General features: G+C 42.1%; 1 protein-coding gene across 1 annotated transcript; it reads left to right on the plus strand.

The window, feature by feature from the left end:
• Positions 1–5946: 5946 nt before the first annotated feature.
• Positions 5947–10702, plus strand: fstl3 (follistatin-like 3 (secreted glycoprotein)). Its single transcript, XM_028587126.1, has 5 exons — positions 5947–6213; positions 6631–6810; positions 8614–8829; positions 8951–9178; positions 9303–10702. The coding sequence occupies exons 1-5, from the start codon at positions 6144–6146 to the stop codon at positions 9353–9355; spliced, it is 747 nt and encodes a 248-aa protein (XP_028442927.1). The 5' UTR covers positions 5947–6143; the 3' UTR covers positions 9356–10702.
• Positions 10703–12041: the final 1339 nt, after the last annotated feature.

Consider the following 12041-nt stretch of genomic DNA (forward strand, 5'->3'; position numbering starts at 1 on the left):
TTTCGGCCCATAAAAGTGTTAGGCCTAGATCGGCGGCCCATTGTTTTTTTTCAATTGACTCTGGGCTGGCCAAAAAACACTTTAGTCAAAAATATCACATAGACTATTTTTTTCCATACACCTCCTACTTTCACATTGAAATGGACTAGTCCATAACGGTGCGCGGCGCGAAAGATAAACACACAGTGACAGGAGAACTCAAACAGAGACGAAGCAAGACGAGTCTAAACGCAAAAGTTAAACGAAGTTACTCGAGTGGCTCAAATAAAAGAAAAAAGATGCCGATAAGTATTTGGCAACGCTGGCAAGAATGACAAACTTTCTTTACGACTACTGTTGGGGATACAGACATGATGAACAACAGTCCAAAGCGATGAACATGCCGCTACAGCAGCAGCTAGCTGTGAAGTGGCGCTAGGTGAGGATAACGTTAACCAAGACAATGAAGAGGACAGCATATCTTTAAACTGCACCCTCTTTGGGATTTCTGCCTGCATGCAGTTTCGGGTGTGCATCTGCCAGGCTAGAACAGTGATAGAGATCATGGAGAAGAAACGCAAAGGAGGTGCAGAGAAGCTGCGTGAGAAAAAGAAACGCTGCCAAATGTGTCAAATGGACAGACATGTTTTCGACAATAGCAGGACCTCCATCAGCTCCCGTGGCGGACGATAGCGGTGCTGGTGTCGGCTACAGTGACATGCACAGTGAGGAGGAGACTCAGGAGGAGAGGGACAGAGATGAGGGAGTGAGGCTACAACCTGCGGTAAACACAACTCCCCTTAAAACACTTAACCCCTTGATAAAACTGAGCCAAAAAAAGTGGTGGACAAACTGTTGATGATAACACTACAACAATAAAAGAAATAGGCATGCTATACTGTATTACATTATATTACATGTCATTTAGCTGACGCTTTTATCCAAAGCGACTTACAATTAAGTGCATTCAACTGAGAAGGTCCAAACTCTAGACAACAAGTAGTAAGTGCAAGTACATTAGCTTTAAATAAGCAAAGCTACAAAGAAACGTATAAAAGTGCAGGTTCAAGAGTTTTTTGTTTTTTTTTCTTTTATATTATCCAAGGTGTAGTCGAAAGAGATGTGTTTTTAACCTTCGGCGGAAGATGGGTAGGCTTTCAGCCATCCTGATGTTGGTGGGGAGCTCGTTCCACCATTTGGGAGCCAGGAGAGTGAACAGTCGGGATTTGGTTGAGTGATTAGTTCTCCCTCGCTGTGAGGGGGCAGCAAGCAGTTTGGCTAATGCAGAGAGAAGTGAGCGGGTTGGGGTATATGGTTTGACCATGTCCTGGATGTAAGCTGGGGCTGATCCGTTCATGGCCCTGTATGTAAGTACTAGTGTCTTGAAGCGGATGTGAGCAGCAACTGGTAACCAGTGAAGAGAGCGGAGGAGTGGTGTAGTGTGAGAGAACTTGGGGAGGTTGAAGACAAGTCGAGCTGCTGCGTTCTGAATGAGCTGCAGGGGTCGGATGGCACATGCAGGGAGGCCAATCAGGAGGGAGTTGCAGTAGTCTAGACGTGAGATGACTAGAGCCTGAACCAGAACCTGAGCCGCCTTCTGCGTTAGAAGGGGACGTATCCTTCTGATGTTATGCAGCATGTATCTGCACGATCGGGTGGTTGCAGCAATGTTAGCAGTGAAGGAGAGTTGGTCGTCAAGTGTCACACCCAGGTTTCTAGCAGTCTGGGTGGGGACTACCACAGAGTTGTCAATTGTTATAGTCAGGTCCTGGGTAGGAGAGCCCTTCCCTGGAAGGAAAAGGAGCTCAGTCTTGTCAAGGTTGAGTTTCAGATGGTGTGTGGACATCCAAGAAGAGATGTCAGTTAGACAGGCCGAGATACGTGCTGCTACTTGAGTGTCAGACTCAGGAAAGGAGAGAATTAGTTGGGTGTCATCTGCGTAGCTGCGATAAGAAAAGCCGTGTGACTGAATGACAGACCCGAGGGAGTTAGTATACAGAGAGAAAAGGAGGGGACCCAGGACTGATCCCTTAGGAACCCCAGTTTTGAGTGGACAAGGCTCTGAGCTAGATTCTCTCCAAGTTACCCGGTAGGTTCGGTCTGCCAGGTAAGATGTGAGCAATGAGAGCGCAGAGCACAGATCACAGATCTGGTGGTTCACTGTGGTTCACTGTGTCAAAGGCAGCAGAAAGGTCCAGAAGGATGATGATGGAAGAGAGAGAGGTTGTTTTAGCGATGTGAAGCTGCTCAGTGACAGCAAGGAGGGCAGTTTCTGTTGAGTGACCAGCCTTGAAGCCAGACTGGTGGGGATCGAGAAGGTTGTTCTGGTTGAGATAGGTAGAGGGTTGATTATAAATGGCACGCTCAAGAGTTTTAGATAGAAAGGGAAGAAGGGAGACGGGTCTATAGTTATTTACATCAGACGAGTCGAATGTTGGTTTTTTGAGTAGTGGGGTCACTCTTGCCTCCTTGAGGGCAATGGGGAAACAGCCAGTTGACAAGGAGATGTTAATGAGATGGGTGAGGAAAGGACGAATGTCAGGAGCAATGGACTGGAGAAGGTGAGAAGGGATAGGATTTAGGGGGCAGGTGGTTGGGTGGGCAGAGGTAATCAAAGTAAGGATTTGATTTGGAGATAGAGGGGTGAAAGAGGAAAGAGTACTAGATGTGATGGATGGTAAGGTGATTTCAGAAGGCGTGGTGGAGAATGAAGAGCGTATGTCATCTATCTTTTTTACAAAGTAGTTGAGTATCTGAGTGTTGACTGATCATTTTCTCACCGTTTTATTATTAATAGGCTATATTAGCCTGCTTTTCATTCAACAAAGTAGCCTACATCTTAATAATAAGCAAAACACCACCTTAAGGTTCATCAAACTTTAAGCTTGTGCTTGTGCATTTGTGTCCTTAAAGTAGCCTAGATAAATGTTGCACATCATGCAAACTTTCTTAATGAGAATTGTAGCTTTTCTATCTGCATTGGCAGACAAAAACTAATGATAGACCTCTTCAATTTAAAGCACAGGGCCTCTTCAGTCATGAAATGATTATATATATATATATATATATATAGCTTGTTTTATGATTCATGAGGAGTATACCGTTTTATTGTATTATTAAATGGCAACTTTTTGAAGTATTTAATATCTCAACTCTCACTGATTCTTGCTTACTCATTACATGGCATTAGTATTTTTAAGGAGTAGGAGTTGCTATACATATTCAGGGGAGAGCAAGGATGGATGGTATTTGTGATCTTCTGTGGTGTGGTCTGGGCCAAAATGCCAGGGCCAATTTTTGGTCCCAGTCCGTCCCTGCTGCTACCTATACCTCGGATCCTGCATGTGAATTCTAAAAAACATTCTAAAGGCGTGATGATTATGCAACAATATGTAGCCTACATGTTGTGCTGCTGTTTCATTATTGTTGTTAATAACATTGTTATGTGCTGCTGCTGCTGTTTTTATTATTTTTATTTGATTCACAGTTTAGTGTATTGCACAGTGGTTTGTGTCTCAGTGGTGTGGTGGTAATTGGTGCGTGTGTGTGTGTGTGTGTGTGTGTGTGTGTGTGTGTGTGTGTGTGTGTGTGTGTGTGTGTGTCTAAATACATTTTTCCAGTAAAGTGCAATGATTAAGGGGGGGGGGCTCACATAAGGAGCAGCCTAGGGGCCCCTGACCACCTTAATCCGCCCCTGGTAATGCCATAACAATATAGCTAAGTGCCAAACTACCGTTGCCATTTGTAACAGTTTTACGGTTTTAGCTAGCTACCTGGATAGCGTCATTGGTATCTCCGCTAAAAGCAGGTGACACTAATTTATTTAATTAGTCCGGCTGAATACATAGCAACATGTATGGAGGTAATGTAATGCAAAACAATTCCCTTAACAAATGCAATTGATTAGCCTACTTTCTGGCCTTTCTTCTCTGGCCTAATGTTACTTGACAACCTCATCATTATAGCTAGCTTCATAATTTAAAAGTCATGAATTAATAAAAGCTATAAGCTATAATCACTTGTTTTAATAAAGTGATGATATCTGTTGGAAAAAATTGTTCAATGTTGTATTGCATTTTAGATTAGTACACTTATTTTTTTTTTTTTTTGCATTTTTCTGTTTCATATTTGTCATGTTTTTCATACTAGAGAATATCGAAACATATACACAAATATACTCTGGTTACATGAGTTGGAAGTCAAAGGGGTATGAGAATAAACAAACCCACCTCTGCTTTTCACAAACCTGCCAACTTTTCCCACTAGATGGCAGTGGTGTTTTTGCCTTTTCTGTTTTAATGCCATACAAATGTGGCCTACAGTATGACAAACTGAGCTCCCCACCTGCCCCGTGGAGATGCACTCACTCTATTTCACATTAGACACAGCCCGCCATTGTCTTCTTAAATTTCATGCTGCCCCTCAGAGCCCGGCCACTTGAAAGAGACCAATATTTCTCAAAGATGGGACACAGTAAGCTGCACCCTAATAAAGATCGTACATTAGTGGGTGCTCCAAATTCCCCAACATGCTGTATGCATTTGTATGGCTCGGCAGTGATGATCCAAACCATATGAGGAGCTGAGTGGATCTCCAGAAGAAGAGGCAGGCCACCCACAGCCATTGCTCGCTGCTCTCTTTTCGTCTTTCCTCCCCTCCTAGGTCAGGCAGCATTCCTTCGGTGCCCTGGGGATCTCTGCTGAAGAAGGCAACATCATTCACAACGACTCAGATTCTGCAGCATATGCTACCTTCATCCCCCCACGATCAAAAGGATACATAAAAGAAAGCGGTGACAGACAGATGGGCAGTCTCACATTACTTTAGCATTAGCGCATACCTCTCAGTGTCAGTGAGTGCAGGAAGCGAGAGGAGCAGTGCAGATGTTCTTATCAGACATGATGATAATGCAGATTGGTCTTTAGTCACCTGAGTGGTTTTTGAAGACTAGATTGTGTCTGGTCGACAGATACTGTATATATATCCACAGTATTTCAACGGGTTCAGTCTTGGCTGTTGTGGTTGTCTGTGTGTGATCATTGACTAAAAATGAGGGGACTTGAATTTTCTTGAAAAGCTCCAACGTAGTTGTGTTTATTTAACTTAATATATTGCTCAAGGGCAGACCACCTTCACTCCCACTCATCCCCTCATCTCAGTATTATTCTAACCGCATCTGTAGAGTGAAATATCAGCCTTCATTGATAAACCCAGACAGTTAACACAATGAGATATGGTAAATGTTGGAGAGGCGGATGACTTCATTTATCAAAGGACTGTTGTTATGGATATTTTTAGGCACTTGATAATAGTTTGATTTTGCATCATATTTAGCCTTAGAAGATAGTAACCACTTTGCTGCGGTGGCTCTTCCTTTCCTCCGTATTTACATTACAAAGAAGCACAATTTAAGGTCAATGCTGGATCCACCTCGCTTCAAAAGATTATTGTTTGAGCCCAATAAGAAATAAGTATGTCATTTCTAACGGCCACTTTTCCCTCCTAAACCACACAGAGCCTCTTTTAGACGGAAAACTGCCATGATCAAACAGTAAGGAGAATGAATACCTCTGAGCTATGCCACATTAAAGAGAGAGATGAGACGATAGAGACCAAAACATCTGGGACCCACCGGAGAAATAAAAAAAAACTTTAACTGCTTCTTATAAGGTCACTTTCAGAGGTTGTTATGCAATCAAGTATTTTCCCAAATACCTGAACAGTTCATTAAATTAGTCTATTCAATAAGCTGCATGAACAAAAAACAAACAAAAAAAACCCACTGTAAATATTTGTAATTAGCCTGTAATGAGTCTTAATATGGTGTGAAAATGTTTTGTGAGGTCATATTAGTGGCCAGCGTCTGGCTTTGGAGGGCATGGATCATTTCCCGACTCTGGAAATTGAGTCAGAGTCAAACTGTGTCCTGCCCTGGCTTATTACTGGCTGAGAGGATCGCCCATCCCAGCAGCATAATTCCATCTGGGCTAAATATTTATACAGAGGGGGAACGACATCCCTTATCCACAACACATTCATTCACATAAGGGAGAGCTACTTCCAGAGTTGAGTTTGCCAGAGGAACATCACTTCTTCTTGCTGATATTTGCAAACACAAGCTTTTAAGGGGGGAAAAATAGGGTTTGTACTACTTAGATTACACAATGATCTTTTTCATCCCTGTTTTTGCTGTGATTTTCACTATGTATCAGATTGGGAGGAATCCTGCCAGTGGTAAGTTGACTTTTTTATTTTTTTTTATTTTGAAAAAGTAGGTCCAAAGACTGCCATGCTTTGAAAATAACTGCATGAATCCTCTTACACTAATCATACTGATGAGGTACTTTCTTTTTCTAGAATTATATTTATGTACTATTATGTACTTTGCCTCAGCCTTTTGAAATTAAAATAGTGCAGTAGATAGTTTACTCTTTGTATATATACACAAAGCCTGTGAAAACATCCAAGCAGACAGGTGCTATATCAACTTGCAATACTACAGTTTTATAATTAGCCATTCATTTAATGGACATTGACTAAAAGAAGTCCAATTGACAATAATTCAGAATTATATAATATACTTTTTTACGTTTTATGAGTTTATATGGGTCAGAGTGAATTCACTTGTTTTATTTTTGCTACTATCTCCAGCTGGGATGTGCTGGCTGCAGCAAGACCAAAGGTGCGACATGGTGCTGATGAGAGGGGTGACCAGAGAGGAGTGCTGTGCCGGGGGCCGCCTGGACACAGCATGGTCCAACACCAGCCTGCCCATGAATGAGGTCAGCCTGCTGGGCTTCCTGGGAATTGTCTCCTGTAAACCATGCAGAGGTAAACAAACAAACCTTTAAAAATGGAATTGGTTGAATCGGCCAAGTAGCAGGAATCAATTACTTGTGTATTGTTTTGGTTTATCACACATGGCATTCGTCATTGCATGTAACCCACAAGTTAAATGCTGTACTAAACTGCTTTAAACCCACATTTAAATTATTTTAAAACATAAAATGATCCTACAGGACTCAGGCTGCTTCTGTCAGTGGTAGTTTTAAGGTAAGTACTGGGGGCTTTAATCACTGCTTAGATATCAATTGCAGACTTTAAACAGAAGGTTTAACTTATGTTTTAATGAACATAAGTTGACAAAATTGGCTACTCCGTTACACTAAATAACTCTTGTTTCCCCGCGGAGAGTCAGTGAAAGTTAATTCAAGCCACGCCGTTTGTGAAATCAAGGTATTTACACAATGACTTCCCCGTGCAGCTTTAAAAAAAAAAAAATGCGGACATGGATCCAGGAGATGTTCCCACATAACTCCACCCAGCTGTCCTAAGAAGCTTCCTCTCCTGGAATCTCTGCAAGGTTCATTCAGGTTCACTTGCAAATACATTTTTGTTTTCTTAAGCAGCACTTGCACCATGTGATCATAGGGCAAAAATGTGAATTTCTCCAAGTCCAGTAAAAATTGAGCCACTGGCATTTTTTGGAGAACATACCCAACCACAGCCACAGGGTTTTCTGGCCTCGTCACACGGTTTAGAGAAAGAGAAATGTGGATTGTATTTAGATAAACCTGAAATAAGCAGACAGGCCACAGTCAAGGGTAGCCTGCAGCTTTGTAAAATAAAAATAAATAAAAAAAAAGACTTAAACAATTGTCACATGAAAAATGAATAAAGTTGGTCGAATCACAACCTCCTCCTGCCCTGTTTGCTTCCATGAGCAAAATAAGAAAATACATTCCTGCAGGCTGGAGTAAATGCCTGCCACATGTCTGGGACTCATAATGTGCTCCACTATCTTGATCATTTGGAATTCGGTGGGAGGAAAACGTCGGCAGCGTGAATGAAAGTTAACCGATGGCTTGTCAGTTCAGAGTAAGACATCGTTACAAGAGTATAGTTTTTTTTTCAGAAATTCCCTTATTGGGAGAGACACAGAGGAGATAGAGAGAAAATGTATGCGCAGCAAGAGACAGAGTGAAAGATGAAAATGAACCAAAAGTTAGACCACAAAAAAAAAGCAAAAAAAAAAAAAAAAAAAGCTCTGGAATAAAACAGGATATTGAAGTGCTGGTAGAGACAGGAAATAAGAAATAAGTTCCTCATTATTTACAGAATCCTCAGGACTTGGAGCTGATCAGCCATCATCTCTCAAGGTCCTGGGAAAAGACCTGTGTGCATTGTCTAATGTTGATTTTTGCACTGTGTAGGATTGCAGTTCCTCCTGTGCTTTGACATTATGGGGTGTCAGAGGAGCCTGGGGCTTCCTCATCTCTCAGCCTGTAAACTCCTCTGACAGCTATTTGAACTCTGTCTACCTCAGAGCCCCTCCGTCCCTCTGTGGGAGCTTAGCCCAATCCGTATGTAGCCGTACACATTGGTCTGTTATGAAAACACGCCAGCCTCAAATTCCACCAGGCGAGACACCCCTGTGTGTAACGGTCAATAAAGAGATGTGATTATTGTAAATATTGTGCAAGGTGAAAATTGTGTTTTGGTCTGGGAAAACCCCAGATCTCAAGCTTGTTTTGGATGAAAATGCCTGCGGCTCACCTGATGTCTGCAGACTTGTTAATACAGTAACATCACACTGACACTCGCGTATAAAAACCACTCGCTGTGCTTTTGTAGAGACTTGCGATGGAGTCAAATGCAGTCCCGGGAAGGTTTGCAAAATGAAGATGGGAAGGCCTCAGTGTGTGTGCTCTCCCGACTGCTCTCACATTACCCAGAAGCACGCTGTGTGCGGCAGCGACGGGAAGTCATATACCGATGAGTGTACTCTGCTGATGGCCCGCTGCATGGGACACCCAGACCTGGAGGTCATGTACCAAGGAGACTGCAAAAGTAAGCATGATTGATCTAGTTTATGCTACTTCCAACATAAGCTGTTGTGCACAAAAGCAAAAATATATCACACTTTTTTTTTTTTTTTTTGCTAATAGCCCTTTTTTCATGTCTTGCACAGAGTCGTGCTCCAACGTGGTGTGTCCAGGTACCCACACCTGTGTGACCGACCAGACCAACAGCGCTCACTGTGTCATGTGCCGCACAACTCCTTGCCCAATCGCCATGCCGTCTGAGCAGCCAATCTGTGGCAATGACAACATCACTTACCCCAGCGCCTGCCACCTCCGCCGGGCCACCTGCTTCCTCGGTCGCTCCATAGGAGTCCGTCACTACGGCCATTGCAACAGTAAGGCTACAAAAACACCACCATCTATTTTTTACGAGTCTCTTACTTGTCTGTGCCAATGAGGATTCTGCAGCTGTCATGCAAGCACATTTTGACTCTTTTTTTATTTAATTTTTTTGTGCAGGTCCCCCTCGGAAACCTCAACATTTCGAAGGCAGTGAGGAAAACGCGGTCTAGACGGACAACTCCTGACCCAGTCCTTTTGCAAGAAACGAGTTGTTCGAGAAACACTTCCAAGTGTCACACCACTAGCTTCCCATGATGACCTCTTTTTTTTTGACAATCACTTCCCCTCCCCTTTGTATACAGAATGACAAAACATTTGAAAGACGTCTGTTGGAAGACACAATAGTGTAACTGCCTCAAAAAGAGCTACAAAAACCCTGTGAGCAATTTGTGTTAAACTCCTGCTAGTTTGGGAAATTGAGGCAGATGAACACACGTGTCTCGAGCTAAAAAAAAAAAATAATAATAATAATATCTCATTGGCTCTTTGGGAGATGTGTGCATATTGTAAATAGAATACCACTACTATTTATTGGAGAAGGTATCAAACTCTATTTATGTTTTTATCCTAGTAACAAATCCATATATTCTTGGGAAAGCTGATGCATACAATGTATTTATTGTGTTGTGTTTATTGTGTATGTATATGGCCACTGGCATTTTACAACTTTTTTACAGTTTTCACATTCCCCACAAACAAAACAAAGAAGTTGATGGAAAGCAGCGCTGATATGTTTGGAAAGCTGATACCACTTTATAGCCTGCCAATGTGGTATTAATTCACCACAAACAAAGAGCAGGACAGCTAGACTTGTGCTGTATGTACTTACGCTTTTGTTTGGAGGTGAGGAAGGGGCTCAGCCTAAACAAACCTGTATAGTCTTCCTCCTTCCCTCCCTCCACACATGTTTACTCTAGATCCTGATCCTAATGCTCAGCCACCCGCCGATTACTAAAATTAACAGTTTGGTTGTGTTTGTAGGAGTCTCAGAAGACTGTTGGTACAACCCCAAGCCCTCTACAATACCTCCTCTGTTGAGAGCTTGGCTCTGTTTTGTAAATACATTTTTTGGAGGTTGTGCTAGTTCATTTCGTTTGCTGTTTTGCTGATTTCAATGAACTAACTGGACAGACAAATGTAATCAGCATCATCTGAGCGAAAGGAAAATGAAATTTGTCTAAGAATGGACTACAATTTAGGCAAATTGAACATACCTGTACTTGGTTACACTGCCAGAGGTGAGTCAATCTGTTCAGCTACTGGTAAACCTGGTAGATATCGATGCAAATGGCCAATATCAAATGGACAAAAAGTGATAAATCTTTAAACTCTAAGCAGATGTCTGAAATACTTGTAATAATTCTTATAGTGTATTATGAAACATCTCAATGACTCTCCTGTAAATAACAGTCTGTCTGTGTATCTACCTGTGTACCTACTGTGAAATTTGAATGACAAATGCATTAACATATTTTTGTACTGCCATTTCAAAACAACATAAAGTTTAATATTTGTCACAATGTGTCCTCTTTCTTTTTTTTTATACATACTTGATTCTTGCTTTGAAACCTGCTTTTCTATTATATCTCAATACCCCTCAACATATCATCTGCATTTTATTATACTGCGTACATATAAAAATACATACAGCATTCTAAAACTGGGAAACTGGGTCTGACATGCATTTTACAAAAGTTGGATTTTTCTAAATTCTGTCACAGTCTTAATCGAAGCAGGTTTAGCCAAATGAGATCATAATTGAACCCTAAAACAAACGGCACACATATTTGTCAATATTTAATATTTGTCACAATATGTCCTCTTTCTTTTTTTTTTAACATACTTGATTCTTGCTTTACAACCTGCTTTTCTATTATATCTCAACTATTACTACATACAGTAATAACAATACCAGGGGTGGAGTGGGACCAAAAATTTCAAATTTCGTAGACCACTGGCCCTCGGGGGCCCCACGCAAGTGGAACTGACTGCCAAGTTAACTTATGCCAAATTGAGAAAAGGAAAGCCACTGACCTACCTTACAGGTTCCAGACAAGGCGAGTGGAGGGTCTGAGTTTTAAACTGATTAGGTGTAATGTTTTCATAACCCAATGTGTACTTCTAGTTGTGGTTGCTCAAGACAGTAGTCTACACACAGCTACGGATTCGACCAAAGCAAACAACCTAAGTGCCCGGAACATGTCCGTTATTTTGGAGCATTTTGCTGCCTCCTCCTCCGTAATTTTTTTCCTTTTGACTCTGACCTTCTCAGCGCTTTCCATCATTAGACTCACACTGTCTGTTAACGTTACCGATAGACTTCCAAAACGTGACGAGGAAAAAAAAGAGGTGTCTGATGGCTTTGCGTCATAGGCCGACCAGGGCTATGCCATTTGGGGAGGGGCCGCTCTGAAAATCCTCCTAGACATGGTTGTGACCTGCACTTCGTTAGAGCTTTCTGATTAGCCTGTGTTTGTATTGAAATAAGAGGCTGCTGCTTGCGTACGGGTTGAGCAGAAGCCGCACAGTTTGACCAGCGGGCAGCGGCCACACACCAGGCCGCCGGATGGTGTTGCTAAGAACTTGCTATGTCTATTATCAGACCGGCCCTCGCGGCCTCGAAACGCTACCGGCCCACCGGGAAAAAGTCCCAACTCTCCCGAATGCCACTCGGCTACTGAACAATACACACAGAAATCCACAATTGTGAAACTGTGTCTGACATGCATTTTACAAAAGTTGGATTTTTCTAAACTTAATCATAGCAGGTTCAGCCAAATGAGATCATACTTGAACCCTAAAGGAAATGGCACAGCTTTCCTATCATGCTGAAGTTTAGGGTGGTGGGTCAGGCTT

The sequence above is a fragment of the Perca flavescens genome, chromosome 9, assembly GCF_004354835.1.
Source record: "Perca flavescens isolate YP-PL-M2 chromosome 9, PFLA_1.0, whole genome shotgun sequence".
NCBI classification, from domain to species: domain Eukaryota; kingdom Metazoa; phylum Chordata; class Actinopteri; order Perciformes; family Percidae; genus Perca; species Perca flavescens.

Coding starts and splice junctions, on each gene's coding strand:
- fstl3 (XM_028587126.1), top strand. CDS start 6,144: ATGATCTTTTTCATCCCTGTTTTTGCTGTGATTTTCACTATGTATCAG. Junction 6,214..6,630: donor TGGGAGGAATCCTGCCAGTG/GTAAGTTGACTT, acceptor TACTATCTCCAG/CTGGGATGTGCTGGCTGCAG. Junction 9,179..9,302: donor TCACTACGGCCATTGCAACA/GTAAGGCTACAA, acceptor TTTTTTGTGCAG/GTCCCCCTCGGAAACCTCAA.